This window comes from Cuculus canorus, chromosome 14 (assembly GCF_017976375.1).
Source record: "Cuculus canorus isolate bCucCan1 chromosome 14, bCucCan1.pri, whole genome shotgun sequence".
Classification (NCBI taxonomy): domain Eukaryota; kingdom Metazoa; phylum Chordata; class Aves; order Cuculiformes; family Cuculidae; genus Cuculus; species Cuculus canorus.
The window spans coordinates 12,625,473-12,647,919 of NC_071414.1; the positions used below are offsets into that span (position 1 = coordinate 12,625,473).

Here is a 22,447-nt window from a genome sequence, read left to right on the forward strand (position 1 = left end):
GTGACTGCCAAATGAGATTTGGCAGAGCCATCCACCTGAATCCTGCCATGTTGTTGAGTGCAGCGTTCAGAGAGGACAAAACCAAATACACATAGAAACATGTTCATTAAAAAATGTTTCAGGAAATTCTGATTTTTTTCCAGGCCTGATTTAAGGTAATTACCTACTGGAACAAGCACCAACAACCTCCACTTCCCCAGGGTGACCAACACTTGCCCAGTAAAAAGCTTTTCATGGCTAACATTGCTGTACTCCAGCTTGTGGTCTTGTCGGGGAATCATCAGTAGCTCTTTCTGGATGAGGTTACCGCTTGACTGCCGTTTCCTAGCTGGGATGCCAGCCTGGCTGTGCCAGAGCTCGGCCATTGCAGCAGGAGGTCAGGATGTGCTGAGACTGCTCTTGGCATCATTTCTGGCCAAATGTTCAACATAGGCAGAGCCGTGCACCCACTGCCTCTGGTAACGAGCAGGCAAGAGTAGGGACATGCCCAACCTGCCACCGTTCTGAAATACAGAGAAGCAGAGAGAGTCGACTGGCAAAGCGAGACTGCTTTAAACATTGAGTACATTTCAAATACTTTCCAAGGAGACAGGGAAGGGGTATTCAGAGAAGAGTTATTCACTTTATGACAGAAGACAGCTGACTCAACTCTGCTTTGCAGGGAACATATATAGTTAAGCTACGTGAAGGGCACAGACCTAGACTTGCCATGGAAACTGCTATGGTGGGAGAAGACTGTATTACAGTGTGTTGGTATCATGCAGTTACCTTTTGAGATTCATGAAGTCCCCTGTAAATAATTGTGGGGAAATATCCTTAAATATTTTATGAAGATTCTGAGAATTTCAAGCTGCCACAATGGATGTTTAGACTTAAAAATCTATATGTTCATATAGTAAATGACCCATTTTGCAGAGATTCTGCATAATTCCTACCCTCATAAGCCCAGCACATAACTAACCCCAGGACACAGCTATAGTTCTGCGGAGCAGAGATATTTTAGAAAGCCAGAAGAAGTCTCTTTGCTTGTTGGTGGGGAGGATTTGGAGGAAGAGCAAGCTTATGATTATAAGAGCACGAGGATGTTTTTCGCATTTTTGCATTTTTGCTACCATATAGTGAAAGCCACAGTTGGGACCCAGCAATTTTATTTTCAGTGAAAATAGGTATTGTGTACATAGAAATACTGCAAAAGAAAATTGAACATAAAACATCACAATAATATTTTGTGCAACACTGTCTAGCTAATAAATATTATGCTTATTTCATCTAAACATAAATATAATTTCAGAAACATTCTCTAGCGGAGCAATATTTCTGCTGCTTAATAGCAACCTCCTCAGGCTCAACAGACCCCTGGTTCCTCCCAGGATGGAGAAACTACAAGCCAGAAGCTTTGTGAGCCTACAGATACCCCTGCCACAGAGTGTCTGTGCTCATGGAAGAATAGTTTCAGAGGATTGTGTGGTTGTAGGTTTGGCTAAGTGCAATCAAGAAGGGGAGAAGATAGGGTTATGGCCAGCTGTTCTCAAAGTCAGCTCTAGATGTGTATTTTAACTTCCTTAGGGCTACTGAAAACTGCACTAGCTAAATGCCCAGTTTAGCATCACTAGAATGTGACAGCAGGCTATCTCAGACTAAAGGATGAGAGGGCAAAGAAGACCCTAGCTTAAAGTCACTGTAGGCAAAAGTTCAAAATCTATTTATAGGTGGTCACATTCTACGTATTGGTTCAGACTACCAGGAGATTTTGCCAGCAGACATGACTTGAAGGTAGCACTCTGATCCTGCATTTAGGATTAACAACCTCCGGTCTGAATGTTAGGATTGTCCTTGCCTGGGACAGTCATTCTACATGGTATTTGTAGGAGTAAAGAAAAGAAAATAAAGTGGAATCAAAGCAAAGTGGGAAGATGTGTAAGGTGGAAACTAATGCCCTTGCCTGTATCCACAGACCTGAAAAGATATTCTGACTCCTAACAGCCACCCTAGAACCGTGGCTCTGAAAAATACAAAAACATTAAGCCCCCTTCTATGAAGAAATAGTTTGACACCGGATATGTGAGATCATGGGATTACAGTATTTCCTTGTTCCATTTTTGTTGGCAAACATATTTGAACTCGACTTGTGTAACGATGGGAGAGATTGCTGCTGGAAATTTGCACTTCAGAGTTTTTGTAAACTGCTGTACGTATGGTTTACTCATGTTATCACCTGCCCAAACAGAGAAGCATCAAAAACCACTGCATATATGCACATATCATCTGAGTCCTCTTGACTTCTCTAGTTATTGTTAATGCTAAGCAGAAAGTCCTGATCTTATTTACATGTTCTGCAGGACACTAGCCCCTACACCTTTCTTTTTGAGGTCAGTTACATCAAAGCAGTGTCTCTCTTTCAGTGAAAAAGTAGATTGACACTGAAGTGCCAGGAGATGGATATTGTTTATACCTTCTTCTGCTGTCACTATGTAATGTGGAACTCCTCGTGGAGTTAGTACCCAGGCAGTCCTTTCGCATAGGACATTTGCTTTGATCAGTCCTCAGAGGATTCACCAGTTTGTTCATGGAAGGGATGGGAAAGTCTTTACTTGTGATGATTTGGTTACACTTTGAAGTAGGAGAAAACTCTTCTCAGTGTCATTGGTGCACTGACCACATAGTTTGCACGTTTCCTCCTTGTGGCTACCCTTCCAAGCCCTCCGGCTCTTCTTTTTCCCAACATGCTAGTTCAGGAGTAGGTACCTGTGCCTTTCACAGATAATCAGGTCCTGAGATCATGTCTTTTCCTGGGCTGGAGACACACAGCACTCTGCACTGCTCAGTTCTCCATACTCCATTCAAAGAAACCAGATGGATTTCTCTTCTGATGTAGAAAGACTGAATACAGTCTAAAACCAATACTAACTTTCAGCTTTGACTGCCTTCCTCCAAGAATGTCTTCCTTACACCAGAGTCCCATTGTCCATCTCACTATACAATGCAATTTCAGAGGATTTCAAGACTCTTCAATGTGTTGCTTTTCCTTGCTTACAAACAGACATGCACATGCAGACATCTCTTCAGTTTACTGGGTAACAGAATCCTGTTCCTGTTATGCCACAGTTTCAAAGAAAACCATGCAAACATGAACAAAACCACCCTGAAACATCAGCATCAGAATTACAGTCACTAAATCAGCCTGTTCCTGGGTATCCCAGGCTTATTCTTGTTCGAAGCTTTCACGTCCAGCCTACTCTGAATTAGAGCACCATGGAAATGTCTAAATGTTCCTCCTCGGTTAAAGAAAGAGTTATTTTCCCCAGGGAAGACCTTAATTTGGGAGTTCACAGAACTGGAATAGCAATGTCAGATCTCTTATTTTTGATGCTATATCTTCAGGAACAATAAACTTGCTGGATTGTTTGGTTTAGGACTCAGTGCTCAATTGTTGCATCTGCTTGTGAGTTTCAAACCACATTCTTGGCCAAACCACAGCCTATGTCTCTCTGGGCCCTGGAAGACCTGGGGATGTCTTGTCTGTCTAGATGCAGCAGCCTTTGCCCTCTTCTAGAACCCAGACATGTGGCAAGTGTTTATGGTGAGAGGATTCATGTTAATGCTTTGTGAGGGGAAAATTCAGCCATCTGCCCTCTCAGGACTCCTTTGGCCTTGCTTAGTGGCTGGTGCCATGACTACAGATCAAACTCGGAGATTTCACTCAGCTGGTATAGAAGAGCAGAAAAGGATGGCCGTTCATCTTTCCTCTGGGCAGGGAAGAGAAGAGAAAAGAAGAACATTAATGTCAGTTTGAGAGCAATGGCAAGGTTAGGAAGGAAAACCTTGTGAAGAAACTGAGTATCGACAAAAATACCATCTATTGTTATAGAGAAAATGCCAATGGAAGAATGAGCTCCCTTCTGCGGAACATTTCTTTTCTACTGGCAGTGAATTTTGCCTAGTGGACGCTAAGTACCATGTAATGGGATGGCTGTCTTTTTTTTGCCATTGCTTTTAAACCTCAGCCCCATGGACCTGCAGCTTTCTTGGAAGAAAACTATTGAGTTAGATGCACTATACAGACTTCTGAGAGAAGTCAACGCACTCTAGAAACAGCAGCTTAAATAAAGGCAAAGAACCTAGTTCTGCTGGTGCAGATGAAAGCTACAAAGTGTTTCACCTCCAGGATTTTGTCTTATGTCAGCATGTGAACTGTATACCCGCTCCTCCTAAAAGCAAAGAAGAAGAGAGCTCTTGTCTTTGGGAACTAAGGCTCCCCCATTACAATACTAACCATCCTCCAGCAGTGGCTCATGACCTCATAAATTGCCTTGGAGGCCAGCTTGGGTTTGTAGAGCCGAAATCCTGCATTGATTTCTTCTACCACTTCTCCATTGGTGCGATTCTCATATGGGATTTTACCTTCACTGAAGACCTCCCACATCAGCACTCCTAAAGTAAACAAATAAGAAAAATCACAACGGAGCCAGTAGAATTATTGTCAGGCCCATGGCCACCTTCCACCTGCTCTTCTCTGCAGCTCCACATTGGTGTCTGTTACTTGAAAAGGCATTTTCATTCAGCTACTCAGTACATATGTGAAAAATCAGGCCCTAACACAGCTGTGCAATTTGAGGATACCAGCTGGGATCTCTGCCGGGCACTGGACTGTGTGGAAGTACCAGTTTGATCACTGCAAGTTTGACTTCTCTGCGTCCTACTTTATGACAGTTTAGCACAACAGGGACTTCTTTCCCCATGAGTCAGATGAAGTCGAAGTGCATTACATGTCAAAAAGCAGTGTCGTATATCCTCCTAAACTGTGAAGAGGGAATGCTCATGCATGTACATCATCCAGATGTGTAATGAGGGAAGAAGAACCCTCTTTTTTGTCACCGACTCTGTTTATCTATTGTTTATTCAGGTTAATCACATGTCACTGATGTTCTTTCCTTCACTGTGTTCTAAAGCAGAATTTGCATGCGTTTTGGTGAGACTCAGGAGCAAGAAAGCAATACAAATTACTCTATTCCTGTTAGTTACCTTAGCCTTAGTACTGGCAACTCCTTGCCTGCAAAATGTCTCAAGTGGTGTGATTCACTGGGATGAATTCACATGCAGTGACAGTGGAATTTCAAGGGAATGCAGCACATTTTTTCCCTTTCTCTAAATAGTCAAATGCTTTCCTATAATTACTGTTCAGAGCAGTACAGAAACTCACGCTTCTCTAGTGTGGTGGATGAGAGACAGGCAAAGACAAAAAAGACTGTGGCATACATTACAGTTAGCCACCAGATCAGAAAGGCTCTGGAGTGAGTACAAGGCATCTGTGTTATGATTAGGTTTAATTTCTTTAGTCATCTAATATGACTGACTTGGTAAACTGTGCTAACACTGTATTAGAAAAGGTAGACAGACAGACAGACTGATCTGAAATAAAGTTGGGTAATTCCATAGTCAACATTGCTAAATAAAACCTGTTTTCCAGCTTTAAGTCCTTCAAATAAGAAGATGCATAGAGAGTACAACTCCTCAGCAACGATATTGGCTCTACTGAAGAACAAGCAAAGCAGTGGTACTCCCCCAGAGTGCAGATTCCTACACTGGGTATTTCTCACACCTATTTTGTCCTCCTAGGCACGGCAGGGTTTCAAGTCTGGCAGAAGAGATGAATGGGCTGCGGAGTAGTGGAGCGGAAAGCTTCTCACAGTCATAAGACCATGACACACCAGAGAAATCCTCTTATACAAACCCCACTGGATGGGGAGGTAACGAGTCTGACAGATGTACAGCACTGCTGGCTGCACGTTTCAGAAAGGGCTGACCAATGCAGACAATGCTCACTGGTATTTCATTCAGCTCTAAAAACTGGAGTGAACCAACTTCACCCAGCGTAGGTTGACTGTAAATCAAACTGAACACCCTTTTTGGAGTCATCCGGCTCCCAATGTACAGGCCAGTTAATGACTTGTGAGGAGAAGAACATCCTTACCAAAAAATAACGTCTCTCCCCGCGTCACTGCCACTTTGTTGTGAGGCATCAGAGACAGCTTCACTGGCAAATATTGTCCCTTGGAAGTAGGTGGTGAGTGCTGACAGCCTCCTCCACATGCTCGGGAATGGAGAGAGGGATGGTGCTCTTTGGAGCTTCTCTGGGTTGGGTTATTGAAGGCAGGCGCTGCATGGGACTGAGCACTCAGCTCCCACTGCACTGCTCGTAACCCATCACAGCAATGCACGACTTCAACCACAGTGGAGCACAGTACAGGGAGAAGGAAGCACAGAATTCACAAGCGCAGTCTAGCAAAGGTTATAATCCTGCATTATTTACTGCGAGGCCCGGAGCTGAGTGGCACCGCATTGACTGTGTGCTGTGCACAGCACACTGCACCGATTCATTCTGCAGTAGCACGGTTTGCATGCTTGCTGGAGATGGGCCAGACACATTGGTGTGCCAGATCAACAGGCCAGGGGCAGCCTGTGTTATCTCCAGTGCCTATGACTTTGGGGAAAAAAAAATACAACAGTTTTCTTATCTATGAGGGTACAGAAGGGAGACCAAAGAACAGGTGCAAATCATAAAACAATGCATCAAGGAACAGGATATGAGATGAAAAAATGTGAGCTGTGAAATAATATTTTCAGACTGGCATAAAGCAAAAGGAGTCAGAGGAGCAAGGTTTGAGTGAAGCATCAGGCCCGGGATGGGCATGCAGACAGGTGGGATGCCTAAATGTCTTTCCTTTCCTTATATAATCTTGTCAGTGACTCCTAAACTTTTTCTTGGACATTCCTGTTATATCAGCATGACATAGAGTTCATTGTTTGGTATTACAGAGGATTGCACAGGTGTAATATATTAAATTGGCAGTACTTGCAGTGTTCCAGAGTATCTAGGTAGTTTACTATTATTTCCTTTCTTTTACTTAAATGATTTAGGCTTGCTTTCCTGAACCACTACTAAGGCAAAACACTTTTGGATCCTAGAAGATGTAGTATTTAGAAGAGTTTAATTACAGACTGATCCCTTAGTTTTCTTCTGAGCTGGTGTTTTTTGATTTATTTTTCCATTCTGACAAGAAATTCTTACCAAATGACCAAACATCAGATTTGGTGCTATAGTTGCTGTAGGAGAAAACCTCTGGAGCAGACCACTTGACTGGAAACTTGGTACCTGTGGAGCTGGTATACTGATCGTCAAGAACAATCCTGGAAAACGAAAAGAAGGGAGTGCTGAATACCCTTCCCTGTTCCATGTCATTCCCTGCGTGTAATGGGTGCATCCTCAGCGATATTACCTTGACATCCCGAAGTCAGACACTTTGACCACGTGGGATTCCCCCACCAGGCAGTTCCTAGCGGCCTGCAGGAAAAGAAGGTGCAAAGGCAGAAGGTCAGAACTGAAAGACTAGCACAGCCACTTACTTGCTTTTATCCTGGCAGAGCAGATAATGCTTAAAAAAAAAAAAGCAGAATCAAAGTTGCCTCATATCATACAAAGAGAGAAAAAGCTCAAAGTTCTCATGCTTTCTGTACATTCTACAGCTAGAATGTTCCTTTTGCCAAGAAAGCCGTTGAACCATCAAGCCCTTCTTGCCTGGGAAGGGCAGAGAAAGACACTAAAATATCCACAGCTGCCCACAGTCCTTGTGCCCCTAACAAAAGAGCAGCAGATTGATTGTACACCACATATTTAGAAGAATTTATCAGCAATGCGTGTTTATGCATATGTTAAAACAGGTCTTTTTGGCATCTTCACTGATTTTAGACATGAAGAGGGGTCAGTCCCTGGGAGCTGAGGCTCTCAGGGAGCAAAATGTCCACTCAGAAAAAAAAAAAGACAAACTTTATGTCCTCATTTCTTCTCTCCCAAACACAATTAAGGGAAATAAATTAATCAGTGCTTCAGGACATGCTTTTTTTCCCCCTGAAGTATTGATACCGCTTCTGCAAAAGGTAATACTGGACCTCCTGTCAACAGATAGGCAGGAGGAGTGTGAAAGCTGGATTTAAGGAAGGGAGAAAGCACAAGGAAAAGCCCAGCTGGAGCAAAGGAAAAGCCTATCTGAGACCAACTTACCAGGTCTCTGTGGATGACAGAGTTTTGTTCCAGATAAGCCATTCCTTCACATACATCTTGGCACATCCCTAGCAGGGTTTCCTTTGAAAAGCTGCCCCGCTGGCTCCTGAGGTAGTCAGACAAGCAGCCGTTCTCCATGAACTCAAAAACCAGGCATATGGGAGTGCTCTCAAAGCACACGCCATAAAGCTGGACCAGCTTGGGGTGAGACAGCTTCCTGTGGGACAGAGAGAGAAAGTGGAAAAGAGGCTGAAAGAGGCACAGTGCCTTCTATCCTTACAGCGAGCATTACATATAGCTGCCTATGTCACCTTGCTGCGCCTCTCTCTCTGCAAAGGACAGCTATGAAAGCAGAAAGAAGAAGATGCGTAAACCAAATCTAACATTGTGTAGCATTAAATATCATCCCATTTTAATGGCAAAGGTCACCAAAAGATTTTTTGGCATGGAAGATCATCCAATCAATCAAAAATAAAATCCATTTCTGTCTATTTTGAAGGGAGAGAAATGTGAAAAAATACAAAAAAAGACAATAAAATCAAAGAGAAATATTTTTAGTTGTGCAAAGCAAAAAAAAAAATTTGCAGGTAAGGTTTTTCAATACAATTTCCTTCAAGTTGTAAGAGAGGTCTTCAACTAATTATTTTTTATAAAAAGCACTTTGCTTTCCAAAACACAGCATCAACTAACACAGCAGAGAGCTGGAAGGCCATTCTGGATATTGATAGAAGCACAGTAATTCACCTACATTTTGAATTGCTCTCCTTTGTAACCACCAGAGCTCGCTGGTCTCTCTCTATAATATTTAGATACATAGTAGATAATCCAAGTTTAAATTCCTGTTCATATTCCTGAACATTATCTTTGGTTTGGTTTTATCAATTTTACAAGGTCTGATTTTCTTGGAGAATCTACTACTTACATCAAGACTTTAGCTTCCTCGATGAAATCCTCTTCAGACATTGCTCCTTCACGAATGGTCTTTATAGCTACTTTTGTCTTCTCCAGCAAGTAACCAAGGTAGACAACCCCAAACTGACCACTGCCAATTTCCTGAACACGGGTGAGCTCAGAGGCGTTAATGACCAATTTTCCTGTTGATTGTAAGGGAGAAAGAATAAGGATCTAGCAGTAAAATGTCAAACCAAAAGCCTTTGTGGGTGAAACATTGAGACAGGATTCAGAGTGAGACTTTCTGGCTCTCCTTCAAATTGTCTGATCTTTGGTAGCTGATGTGACTAGTCCACGCTGCAGGTCATGTTCAAGAGTAAGAACAATAACATTCTCTTTCTTTCCCTATTTATCTTGTCTGTCCAGTTATTCAGGGAGCATTGTTTCTACCATGCATATGTGCACTACTGAGTACAACACAGTTTTGAGTTTCTTCGGTGTCTCCAAGAGTTACAATAAAGATGATACCAGCAAAATTCTGTAGACAACAATATGCAAATGGAAGCATCTTTCAGGAGGGACTCAGTTTTCATCAAATTATGCTATGCTTCTATTTCCATCACCTTTGTTCAGCATACATTTTAGTATTTAATGTTGACTTCATTGAGACCCTGGGGTTCTCAATACCTCTCTCAAAACACTGTGTGGCTCATTCATTTATCAATGGCAAAGATGATGACCTAGTAAATAGCACAGCATAAAGATATGAAGAAAGCTATTTATTTTGGTGGCAGTGGCATGAATATTCATCAATATGCATGGTGATACTCAGGATCACCCAACTGACCAGCAAGGAGTGTGATTCCCATATAGTCATGACAGTACCATACCGTAGCTCGGCCCTGCAGTGATTGGAGCCTTTTTTCTCCAAGAAGAGACTGCATACCGCAAACGAGTCACAAGACCTGGATAACAGAGGAAAAGGTGGGTTCCAGTTATTGTTACAGTCATGGCAAGTCACTACCTCAGAAGGCAGCCTGGATTCTGGGAGCAGATTTAATGTACTGAATTTTCAGCTCCACTTGAGGGCAGCTGAACCTCTATTCAGACTGTGATTTCCTGCCTGCTAGAAGGAAGCCAATTAGTAGTTTCAGCTTATTTCTTGTTTTCCCTCTGTCAGCAAATGTGAGCTGTGGGTCTCTAATGAAATTCCAAACTAGAACTTTTACTTATAGCGCATTTTTGAAGCCCAGGGTTTCCCTTGGTACTCCTGAACTGTAGGAACAGGAAACTTTGGTGACTCCCATGTCTAGCCATGGACCCTATCCATGTCCCTAACTTTGTGTCAAATCAAGGCCTGGGGATTTATTACCTTCTGAGCAAGAAGACCCTGAAGCTTAGCTGAAACAGATAGCTTGGTCTGGCAGTGGTGCCATACCCCTACAGGCCCTCAAGAATGAAAGGGCTCTCTATAGTATGTCATTACAGTGACTGTGTTGGTCGTAGTCAGCCATCTGGATGACCAGAATGAAGGTGCAATGCTGAAAGCTGACCCAAGATGACAATTTTCCTGCCATCCAAGTGCCACAATAAGTGGAAGAAAAGGTGATACCATTTAGCACTTCATTGTAAGGGCAGAAGGTTTGGAAGCATTCCTCGAAACAGCCACTTGGCTGCATAGTAAAACAACAACTTCCCTGGTGAGCATCAGCCTTCACTCACCTGCTGCGTTGTGCTGGTGATAGTTGATAAGGTCAGGGATGCAGTCAAACACATGCTTTTCTGCCAAGTAATACCGCTTGGGAAAGTCAGTTGTCTCATTGATGTGATAATGCTTTATAACGGGATTGTTATCCGTGCTGAAAAAGAGGAGGTTTTCTTTGGGAAAAACTAGGTTGCAACAAAAAAGACAGGAATGTGAGGTATAAATGGAATAGGAGTGAGTGAGCTGTGGGAGCACCTTCCTTTTGCAGAACAAATGGGAGAGGACCAAGGAATGAACTGCAATTGCTAACTTGCTGTGTACTTGTACGTTCTCCCTCTCAGTCGTAGATGGTCTCATCTCTAGAAAGGCTGAGGTGTCCTGGTAAGAGCAGGTTGAATACTAACTTTCTCTGCCTCTTCTTTCTGAAAGAAAACCTTCTGCCCCATCACCAAAACTCTCACTAGTTTTGTATTACCTACCTCTGACGAGCCCAGCATATAGTCTGTGTCAGTTCTACCAACACTTCACCTGAAGGGATGATTTCAGCAAAATTACAGCCCCAGCGATGTCTAAGGGACTATCTATAAGCACATATATAGATGCAGGGAGAAGTGAGCCTTTAATACACTTTGCGAACAGCAGCTATCTCTTCTGCCTTTTTTGGAAGTGTTCGCCTCTGTCGTTTTCGTAAGCCTTCTGCTCTCTCTTTATAATGCCAAAACAGCTACAGAGATTACACTCTCATAGAAGTCATTTCATTGATGTAATTGATGCGAAAAGCTGCTGAGCTCAGCTGTACCTTAATGCTTTGGTGAAAACAGAAACTGTGTACATGCCAGGCTGCCTGGAGTCTCTCACCATGAAGGCACCTTCTCTACCCTGTAACAGCAACAAAGAGAGAAAACTGGTTAGATACATAAAGGAAAAAAAGAAGCAGGCTGGGGGCAAAGCTCTGCTCATTTCAGCTCTATCTATGCTCAGTCATGATGATGTGCTAAATATGTAGGAAAAAAAATGAGCCACTACCCAACTGACAGAGCTTGGTCTGTTCCATGCCTGGCTGTGATGGGTGCCCAGAGCCTGCAGGTACACTCAGCTCTCTCTGGGGTGCTATCTGTTTTTAGCTCAGTTTCCTGAGGAAATGAGACTTACATGTATGTGTGGGTACACAAGTGTGTGTCTCTCTGTCCCTCTAAGCCTCTCAACCAGAAATTTTGAACCCCCTGTTTACTTTCAACCTTATCTGATTAAATAGCGGTGATATTAATTTTACACAAGTTTAGTGAAATGGGCAGCCAAGTGGAAAGGCAAACCCCTTTGAGTGCCCTCCACTGAGAGAGCAGCTACAGAATAAGTGTACAAATTATTCAACATCAGAGAATCCATATGGAAGGGTAAGAAAGATAATTTTCCAATGTACCAGAAATGGGAAAAGCTTGGACAAGATCCTGTCATGACATAGTTACCCAGTGTCTGAATATAAATATGTAGGAAAATCAGGCTTCTTCCACTCTGGCACTCATGGAACAATTTTCCTTTTTCATTTTTCACTGTAATTGTTTTCTGCTTATCTAAGTGCTAAAATGTATCATAGGCTGATGCTGCAGGGCCAAGCAGATGGCATAGGAGAAAATTTAACATAACTGTTTGGACATAATGTGCTGTCCTGACCTGTATAGTGATAATAATAAAACCCAATTTTTTCTTCTGTTTGCACATGAAGATGCTTTTCATCTGGTATACAAAGTATCTGATGATTTTGCTCCCTCCTTTGGTTTACATGGTAGATTTCCTCCACTTTATATGTCCTCTATCATCCACAGCACTTGCTGCAAACCTCATCCACCACGAGCACCCTACCTCGGTCTCCTTCCCACCTTCCCAGAAGATTGATTCAGGTCCTGGAGAATGGAGGGGCTGACACTACTACTGCATCCTTTGCATATCAACTACTGACTTTCAAGGTGCAGCTCTGCCCAGGCTGGATCAGGCCACTGAGCTATAAACTTCGTAGGGTTGTCTCTTCAATGGGCATCTGCAGAACATCCACCATATCTACACTATGTAATACCTAGCACACGGAAGCTCTAAAACCAGTCTTCAGATGCTGCTGTAGAACCATCTGTATCATGCACAGTGTGGGGCTGCTTTCACAGGCAGGCAAATATTGGAGATAACATCCTGCCAGAGTTACTTTAAACACTGTCCTTGTCCATTTGTCCCACTTGACATCAAGGCTGCCCAAAGATCAGTCGTTATCTTGGCCACATGTTTGGGGAAGCTGTGGGGACTGCAAGATTTTGAATCAGAAAGGTCTGCAGCCACCATGGAAAGCTGCACTGGTGAGACCAAAAGAAAGGATAAGATCTCTAAACCATGTGCGGACACATCCCAGAGAAGTTTATAGGAACTAAAAAGATTTTTAAAAGCATCCAAAAATGCTTTTATTTCCCTAAAATACTATAATTCCAAAAAACAACACTTTATTCAAGCCTCCTGTTAGTGTAAGAGCTGACTTAAAAACTAAGGTTGTGTTTATGTGGAAAATTTGAAGCAGTTCATTCTTTCTATTTTCACTACAGTCTTCACTGGAAAACTCTGGCTCAAATGAAAAACTAAAGGTGCGTGCTCACATGCACACACACACACAAAACTGAAAAAAAAAAACCAACCCCAAACCCATCTTTTGGCTTTCACCCAAAATAGTTTAGCATGAGATTGGTTGGATTTTACTGGCACCCACAGGCCTCCTTGCAGAGGAAGGAAAGATAAGCTAAAATCACAGTTTTCAGTTGACACAGTGTTCTGAACCAGTGTTTTTCATCAGCACTAGTTATTGGTGCGTTTGACTGAAGAGGGATGACACAGCTCTCTGCCCACACTCAGCTGCCACGGAAGGAAGGGGAGTTGCTAGTGGTCCTTTATTTTGCATTGTGCACTAAAAGCGGCCAAGGACAGCAACACAGCAGGATCCTGGGGTGCAGCTCTCTCTTACACAAAGGATCCTTTGCAGGCTTCTTCTCATTTGTCATTAATTAATTATTATTGCCCATCCACCCTGCATGTTTACCTCATCCTTGAGGAGTGTTTCGGCTTTGCTCCTGCTGATGTTCTTATTGTACCATCTGAAAACATAAAAAGATTCCTAGTCAGCATTTCTAAGCTGTTAAAGTTTCTGCTGAAAAGCCTCTGACTCGAGTGTGTGGGATAGAGACACGGGAGGTTTGCAGCTTCTATAACAAATCCAGGGCACAAGAAAAACATAGGCACAACTTACTCATATATTTGCAGATTCTCAGGTGATTTTTCCGCCAGGTAGCTACTCGGCACATAGCCTTCATGCCTGTTAAAATGTGACATGGTGTGAGTGTGCCAGACAGGATTTTCTCTGCATCTGTGGGAGTCAGCCCTGAAAGATTTGCTTGCTCTTTGCATGAACGAAATGCTGGTTGTTATGCACTTTGTAGGGTTACTGGGAGAAGGAAATGCCTGATTGCATCTCTAAACTTGGAGAATTTCAGGATTTTTCACAGTTTTTTTCCCCCATGTGTACGACAGCAAATATCAGCCTCATATATTTTAAAAATATTTTAAAAAAAATATTTTTTTTTTAAATTAACTTTCAGAGCCTTTTTCTTCAGCTGCCTGGATACAAGCAACAGCAAAGGGAAAAAAATTACCATAAATAGCCTTCCACCCTCCACCTGTCTTTTCCTGTTTATCAGAAGATGCTTCACAAAAGTTATACTAGAGGCCAGCATCTAATTTAATGGAAGAACAAACTGGATTTAGAAAGGATTTGTAAATTGGCTGCTGAAAATGGACTTACCCATTCTTATCTTGAATCAGCCACCAATGTTCCTCAGAGCTGTCAATCACATAATATTCCTCGTTATACTGTAACGTCAGCTCCTGTGGATTCTGGGCTTCATAGTCGTATATGGCTATGACTAAGGCTTCTCTTGGGTCTAGCAACAATTTCTGCACAAATTAGGAAAAAGACTCATCAAATTCATATTCATAAATACCAATGGCCTGCTCTCTAAAACGCTGTTTCCCTGGCAGCAATGGTATCTTCTGAGTTCAAAAGTGTCAAAGCTAGGAAAGCACCGCAGGGGGTCCAGTGGGGTATGTTGACAACACGAGGGTATTTAGCACTTCCAAACAATGAATTTAATGTAAAAATAGCAGTTGCACAGAAAATAGTTATCTACTCCTTCTTAGGGCAGGATTACGGCTGTTGGATCTATTCTTTACAGATGTTTCCTAAACTCCTCTTAAAAGCCTCCAGTGACCAAATCTCCGTGGTCTCCCTAGTGAGACTGTCACAATGTCCTGCTGCCCATCAGTGAGACACCAGCCCTAACAACCACCCTCCTTCTCCCTTCTCCTTGAATAAGCTAATGATATTTTGTCTCATCCACAAATGGCTTTGGAAAATCGCTTCTCTGTTCCTCTTTACAGCAGCTTTTCTCATATCCCTCCTACCTCCCCACTTTCCCTTTTTATAGACGGGAAGAAAAAACAGACCCCAGAACTGAAGCTTCACTCATCATTGCAAAGCTATTTGTGAAACCAAGCTGCCTTTGCAGGACTGAACTTAAATCTAGTGGGATGCTGCTAACAGATAGCTTATGAAAAAATATGGAAAGGTAAGAGAAAAGCCTGGGCAACGTTAGCACAGGTGATATTCTAGGTCACTGCACCGTGATGAACCTCAATGAGGACATTTTCACTGCTGCTGGTTAAATACCCAGGGCACTAAAAGGACAGCTTAACGTGTCTCACTGCACTCACCCAATTATCCTCAGGAGTGGGAGGAAGAGGCTTCTTTGAGGCTGAAATGAAATCAAGAAAGCTAATTTGAAATAGATCTGGACAAAATCAGGGGAGAAACCACCAAAGTAATGAATTGATAAAGATGATACAAAATCAGCGGAGAGCAAGCCTTGGTCCTTTAGAGTAAGATGTGCCAATAGGCTGCACTTTACACAGTGACTCTCAGCCACACAGTGTGGGTTTGAAGCTGAGGTACAGGTTACTTAAGGAATCAGCCAGATAAAAGGGAAAACACATGCTTTTTCAGGACACATAGTAAAGGTTACACCTGGCCATTGAAACCACAGCGGAAACACAGTTAGGACAAAATAAACATGGGGGGTTGAATAACGATATCTAAACAAAGTTGTTATGGCTTATTGAGTGAGGGCAGCTGATTAAGTTCTTAGTTCTCCACCTCATCCAAAGTCAGCACCAAGCATTACACAGAGGAAAAGGTACTTCAAAATAAAGAATGCCATACACGGTAAAAAGTAAGACAGAATAGGGAATGTCCCAAGAAGTCAGCAACATGTCTCTTCATGGAAATGTAGCAAGATGTTATTTGATGTTCTGCATAAGGCAGATTTGATCCTTTACTTAGCTAGGAATAAATATTTTCAAGGTCAGGGTGGTCTTATACAAATCCTATACCATTTTTGGTGGGGTCATACTCCACACAGCCAGGTGCCATCTTCTCTGTCTGAGCACAGCATCTCCACTTGCCATCTATCCAAAAATCTGGATGACACTTTGAAACCAAATTGTTGTTGTTTCTGGTTTCTGGAAAATGTTAGGGGAAGAAAAAAGAAGGGGGGGAAATAAGTTTATTTGCATTCACATCAGTCCTGAAAGACATTTAGATTGGAAAAAATCTGCACTTCATAGAAGCTACTCATTATTTTCAAATCGATCATTAGTGAATATTATCAGCCTCCCTCTTTCATGGTTTCCTTTCCCCTAAAAGGAGTGAATGCCACCATTAGTGTAGAGGAGTAGCCTTCTTGCTGGTGAAGGAGCCCATAACTCTACTGTGGGAAAACAGAATCCTACCATAGTGAATCTCTCTTGAAACTGATAAACACTAAACCACAGAAGGAAGGTTTCGTATCCTGATGATGTGAGGCCATATCCTGACGATTCCCGTGAAAGACTACAGCTCTACAGTATGTATATATGTAGGTCATGTAGGTCATGGACACTTGCTGCTTTAACTCAATGTTCAGAAGGAGCTGTACAAGCTGGCATTCACCAGCACTAAACATTTTTTGCACATGTGAATATCAGTCTTGAATGTCTGTATATGTAATTAAGGGTCCTTCTTTCTGAAGTTTGGGCTTTCTACCTCTAATAATAATTTTCCTAAAAAGAACAAAAAATTTCTGCTGGCCTGTTTCAAGAGACCATTCAAATTGTCCAAGTGAGGGGACAGTCTCAACATGCTGAATAAGAAGAAGTGATAAAGCAGAAGCTTGGAGCAGGTGCAGTCCAGAAGGAGAATAACTGATTGCAAGAGTAAGTGCGTGAACTTAGTAATACCTTAATCAAGTACGACGTTTTCAGAATGAAGAATACAGCAGCTTGTGTTATAAAGCAGGAAAAAGCTATGACGGAAGCCTGGTGCAATTTTCATGTAACTAGGTAACAGCTTCCTTATGTCAAATATTATGCTTCATCTCTGCATTGGTTAGTTATTGCGCCTTCACTTCAGAACCATGGCAGCAAACCACAGTGCAATTCAGGAGGTGAACAGGAAATGAAAGCTACCCACAAAATGTTTCTTAATAATCACGATTCTTTAAGAAGGTTGCGTCTAAACAAAAAATCTGTTAATAAGAGCTGAAATGTCTTCTACCTTCTATATTCTATTAATTTGTAAAATAATTAAATTAGCCATATAAAAATCCACATCTCTTCCTGAAACCTCAAATCGCAGTAACATATGAACAGTTTATCCTAGAAAGAGGCTAATGAAGTATTCCACGTCCAAATTTTCCACTGCTGCTGGAAATGCACCTACCAAATTTACAAGCAAGTTGATGTTCTAACCTCATTCCCCATTACCACTATGCATGCTTAGACATAAGACCTCGACTCCTCTTGCACATTTTCTCTGCATTATAGTGAGAAAACTGTCTGTGATAAGTAACTTCAGCAATTAGGTGGCCACAGGGGTTTTATTACCTTCCTTCAGTGTAAAGACCCATCTCTGCCGACTTTCACGATTGGGTGCAAACACGTAGAGTACGTAGTTATCATGGACGATCTGGAGAGGGGAGTAAAGAATGGATCCGGCCATTAGAGACAATCCCAGACACGCTGGGCACAAAGGAATCACTGCAGGAAATAGATAGCAGCCACTATACCAACAAATTATACATAAAATGGTGATGTGGGGAAGTAGAGTAACAGGGCCTGTTCAGAAGCATCTCTTAGCTTCCTTGACTTGATTAGATGAAATGGTGTAAAAGTCCTGATCAAGAAAGACTCTAGACATGCAAAGTTTTAGATCAATTTTATGCTCTTAAGAAATGTCCATCAAATCAATAGAGATGAAACAATTTCAATGGGCAGAGGATTCAGCGTGGTACTTGCTGACTTCGGTTTACTCTTTTATTCACCTCTGGGGAAATGGCGCCTGTTTCTTGGCAGTACCTAAGTCACCTTCATTCAAGATCTAAGAGCCAAATTTAGCTTTTCTCATGTCAGTATAAATATCGAGCAACTCCTTGGGGTTATTTGGATTACTATTATTCTTCAAAGTTTTTAACAGTAGGATTAGAGAGGGGAAATAAGAAGCTGGAGCAGATGAACAACGAGCAATCAAGATGCCATTTTCATCAACCCGGCCTTAATGATGAATAAACAAAAGCAGAGAAATATAGAACATTTGTGAAATTTCAGACCAGAGAGGTAAGACATCACAAGAATCTAAATGACTCAGAAACTGAATCCGATGACTGTATTTCAGCCTAAAATTTGGTGTAATGCATAATCTATATTTCTTCGCCTGCATTTATCCAACAATTTAATTCTAAACTGGGCCTGGTCTCTTTGATACACAGATGTTTTGAAAAACTTTGAGAACTGTCTTTAAACAGAAGTTTCTGCAAGACAGCAGGTGTTTTTTAAAGTTTCTGCAGGGGTGTAGATGGGGCATTGCTGATTGTTGTTTAAAGAACAGAAAACATTTGCTATGTCTTGGCCTCAAGACCTCACAGGCGCACACGCAGAGACAGCTGTGTGACTCAGTTGCTTTGCATGCTATGGAGAGATAAATTGCAACCTTTTTCACAAAAAAAAAATAGAAATAGGGGAGGAATAATTCTGACTCATTTAAAGCCACCCCTGTCAATATTATTGTTATGTCTGTATAATGTTTTGAAAATGTAAGGCAGGTTTTGAATTAACAGTAAGCAGATCTCCAAAAGACATAGCCATGAGCATGCACAACTGCACAAAATTACATGTTTCGTGCCTCTCTGCAAGATGCTCCCTTGCCAGATGAGCCCCACAAACCCAAAAAGCCACTGGTAGTTCCAGAAAAGATCTACAGCTGGGTACAGCCAAGATATTTTTTTAAAAACCCAGACAATATGAACTCACAAAATATTCCCACTAACTGTGGGACAAAATTCAGTTGTGCTATAAGCAGGAGCGACAACCATGACCTCAGCAGAGCACTGTCCATTGTGATTGGCCCACTGTTACCATCCTACCAACACTGGCTGCTGCCTTCACTTTACTTTGCTGTTCCTACAAGCACTGGAGAGATGAAGATGTAGACTTGAAAGTTCAGATCCAGAACAACCAGATCTCAGCATTTTTTCCTTCTCTAGTCTATGTTCACTCAGGTTAAGAGCAGTCGAGGTTCCCCCATCGAGCTTTCCCTCAGAGAGGCAGCTCCAGCCCAGGCCCAGTTGAGAGCTTTCCTGTTGAAGTGCTCATTGAGAGCCATTTGCAGCATATAACGGCATCTTCTGCTGCTCCCAAAGCCCATAAACAAGGCTGTGGCACTCTGATTGCCTGGTTTCTTGAGTACTCATCATACACCAACATAGCAACATTTTGTAATATTCCAGGACGCTTGTTATGATCCCGGCTGAGGATGCCCCAAGCTGGAGGGAGCTTCTGATGCAGAGGCCACCGAACACATTGTTACAGGGATCTTCCAGTACCTGAAGGGGCTACGAGAAAGCTGAGGAGGGACTGTTCACAAAGACATGTAGTGATAGGATGAGGGGCAATGGCTACAAACTGGAGAGGGGCAGGTTTAAACTGGACATAAGGAGGAATTTCTTCACCACGAGAGCAGTGAGGCCCTGGCCCAGGTTGCCCAGGGAAGCTGTGGCTGCCCCATCCCTGGAGGTGTTCAAGGCCAGGTTGGATGGGCCTTGGGCAGCCTGAGCCAGGGGGATGTCCCTGCCCATGGCAGAGGGGTTGGAACTGGATGATCTTTAAGGTCCCTTCCAACCCAAACTATTCTATGATTTGGCTTCAGTGCCACAAGGGTAAATTGTCCAAAACCCTGGGTGCATTCCCGATATGAAAGATGGGCTTTCTCTGAACACAAGTTAGTTGGATAGCTGAATATCATTAAACATGGGGTGGGATTAGAATATCTAATGACCCGTTCCAATTTAAAACCAGTCAGTGTAAGAGCTTATGGATCTCATAACAATGCTCAGTCTCTGATTTCCCAGTTCATTTCAAACCCTGATTTGCTTTTTCTTCCTTTGTTGTTATTCACCCTAGTGTTGGTTCATTAGCGACTCCACTGTAAGGGAGAATTTTACTGAAATACAAAATGATGTGATATCTCTGTCACTATGGTCAACAGACAGACTCACCTGGAAAGGATATTTATACTGACAGGGAATGATGATGTCACTTTTCACAATTTCCACACATTTAATCCTGGAAAGTTCCACACAGCCCTTCAAAGTCCTTTTTTTCTAAAAGACAGAGAAAAGCATTTGGTTAATGCTAATGATTGTGGATTAAGTGAATAAGTAGACAAGACTGTCATGTCCACAAAAGATTTAATTTTAATGGAGCAGAAAGAAATTAACTGATTACATAAGAAAGATATTTAAAAGTGCAAAGAATCATTCTCATATATGGGACTTCTAATATGGATTAAACATACACAAACAGACATGCACACATATATCTCAAGTCAGTACAGGGATTATTAGAGAGTCAGTCAAAACTTTGGGTCGAAATTCAGGTTTTATTTTTTTCTGCCAACAAAATGAAATTCTCTTTCAATGAAAAAGAACTGCTTCCACGAAACATTCGGTTTACTAACATTCCTGTTTCATCCTGAAAAGCTATAAAGCTTTTATTTAAAAGAAAAACTATTTGTGTGCTGGGAGTTTCAGAACTAAACATTATTTAAAATTCAACACTTTCACTGTATCTGTTTTCCAAGAAACAAAACATTTCTGGTTTTGTTCTGTCTGAGTTTTTAGCCAAGAAAGAATAACAGGAAATTTTGAAATAAACAATATCCTCAAAAACTTTTCGCCAAGAAAAATATTATTCTGGCAACCTGTGCTGCATTATTATTAATGGTATACCAGACGCCTACATAACAGCATGGGCAGGTAGGAAAGGGTAAGAAATGAACAGGCATCCAGGTATCCCAACTACCTTGGTGTACTCCATTTCCTACTGAATCCTTGCCCTGTAGCTCCTCGGCAAGGAGCACTGAGCTTTTGCAAGAGAGGGTGAGGCGACACTGCCGCGCAGCAGGCAGGAGCTGAGCTACAGCTTGGTACCGGGTGCACACTGCGGGAGGATTCACTACAAGTGCATTCGCTCTTCAGAGGCAAACTAGTTTCCTGTTTTGGTCGTTTTTCAGTAGGGATTAGACACTAGCTGTCTCCCAGCTCAGCTTTGTGACAACGTGATGGAACCTGGTGAGATTTAAAAACACCCAAAACACTGCAAAATCTTCTGGTTTTCAAACACAGGCTATGGTTAATGGGAGACAGCATGAACTTCAGTGACCATGTTGTACTCGTCATGGGTTATCATTCAGAGACACAGCAAGACTTGTGTTCCTTGCCCTCTTTTGGATGCCCAACCCAATCCTTTGACTCCTTCATCCTCCAGCTCCCTCTTGCCCCTTGCTCCCCACATCACCATGACCCCGTTGCTCTGCCCCGATGGCACAGCCATCACCAGGGAAGGATGCCCACCTCCTCTGCGTGGTAGCCCATGCTGGCTCTCACTGCTGCTCCGTTGCTACCTTCCATCAGTAAATTTAGCCTAAAACAGGGGAGCAGCTGATGCCATTGGGGACGAGGTGAGGTTTGTCACAGTGTACTGTCAAAGAGAGAAGGCCCCAGGCTCCTCAAGCCTTGCACAATTGCCTTTGGATACTTGGACTTGAGGAAAGAGAGGAAAATTATTACAGTGGGGTCTTAAATTGCTCTTGCAGAACTTCATTGGTGTATTTGGTTTTTGTATTTGTATTTGCTCATAGTTCAACCCGTGTATCTGGATTTGCTGCCAGTGTCATTTGTAGACGGCATCTGCCGATGCAGGTCCATGGGTTGGAGTGGGATTTTTTTTATATGAATTAAACCAAGGCTGTAAATCACCCCCAAATTAAATACTAATTTAGTTTAATTCTATTTCCAAGCCTTTGAAAGTCATACTGCACCAAATTTTCACCATTTATTTTCTTTCATTCTTGTCTATTCATTTCTTTCTTCCAGACTTGTCTTCCTCTGTCTCCACAACCTCCTCTGTCAATTGTTCTGCCCCTGGGACTTCTATCCCTTCCAGGAGACACAAAGCCATTAATTTGCTATAAAAACCTGCAATTTTCCTAGCATTGAACCATCTCTCATCTTATTGCTTTGAAGTCCCTGGTCTTAACCACATGCACCCCTCCTCTGAGGCTTTAGGGAGCAATGCTGTGCCAGTCACACACTCTGCTCTTTCACTGTAGGCTGGTTTTG

The 22,447-nt window shown here is 42.3% G+C and overlaps 1 protein-coding gene across 1 annotated transcript in view; it reads right to left on the reverse strand.

Annotated features, from left to right (window-relative positions):
• Positions 1-1,121: 1,121 nt before the first annotated feature.
• The window catches only part of ITK (IL2 inducible T cell kinase), a 29,405-nt gene continuing 8,079 nt past the window's right edge, over positions 1,122-22,447 (reverse strand). The window contains exons 2-17 of the mRNA XM_009565235.2: positions 20,324-20,428; positions 17,658-17,739; positions 16,128-16,256; positions 15,453-15,493; positions 14,485-14,636; positions 13,933-13,998; positions 13,726-13,780; positions 11,455-11,534; positions 10,673-10,809; positions 9,841-9,915; positions 8,982-9,153; positions 8,060-8,276; positions 7,278-7,342; positions 7,070-7,188; positions 4,274-4,431; positions 1,122-3,746 (exon numbers count right to left, since the gene is read on the reverse strand). Of these exons, the coding sequence (XP_009563530.2) occupies positions 3,675-3,746; positions 4,274-4,431; positions 7,070-7,188; positions 7,278-7,342; positions 8,060-8,276; positions 8,982-9,153; positions 9,841-9,915; positions 10,673-10,809; positions 11,455-11,534; positions 13,726-13,780; positions 13,933-13,998; positions 14,485-14,636; positions 15,453-15,493; positions 16,128-16,256; positions 17,658-17,739; positions 20,324-20,428 (1,725 nt within the window). The 3' untranslated portion in view covers positions 1,122-3,674. The remainder of the gene's footprint in view (positions 3,747-4,273; positions 4,432-7,069; positions 7,189-7,277; positions 7,343-8,059; positions 8,277-8,981; positions 9,154-9,840; positions 9,916-10,672; positions 10,810-11,454; positions 11,535-13,725; positions 13,781-13,932; positions 13,999-14,484; positions 14,637-15,452; positions 15,494-16,127; positions 16,257-17,657; positions 17,740-20,323; positions 20,429-22,447) is intronic.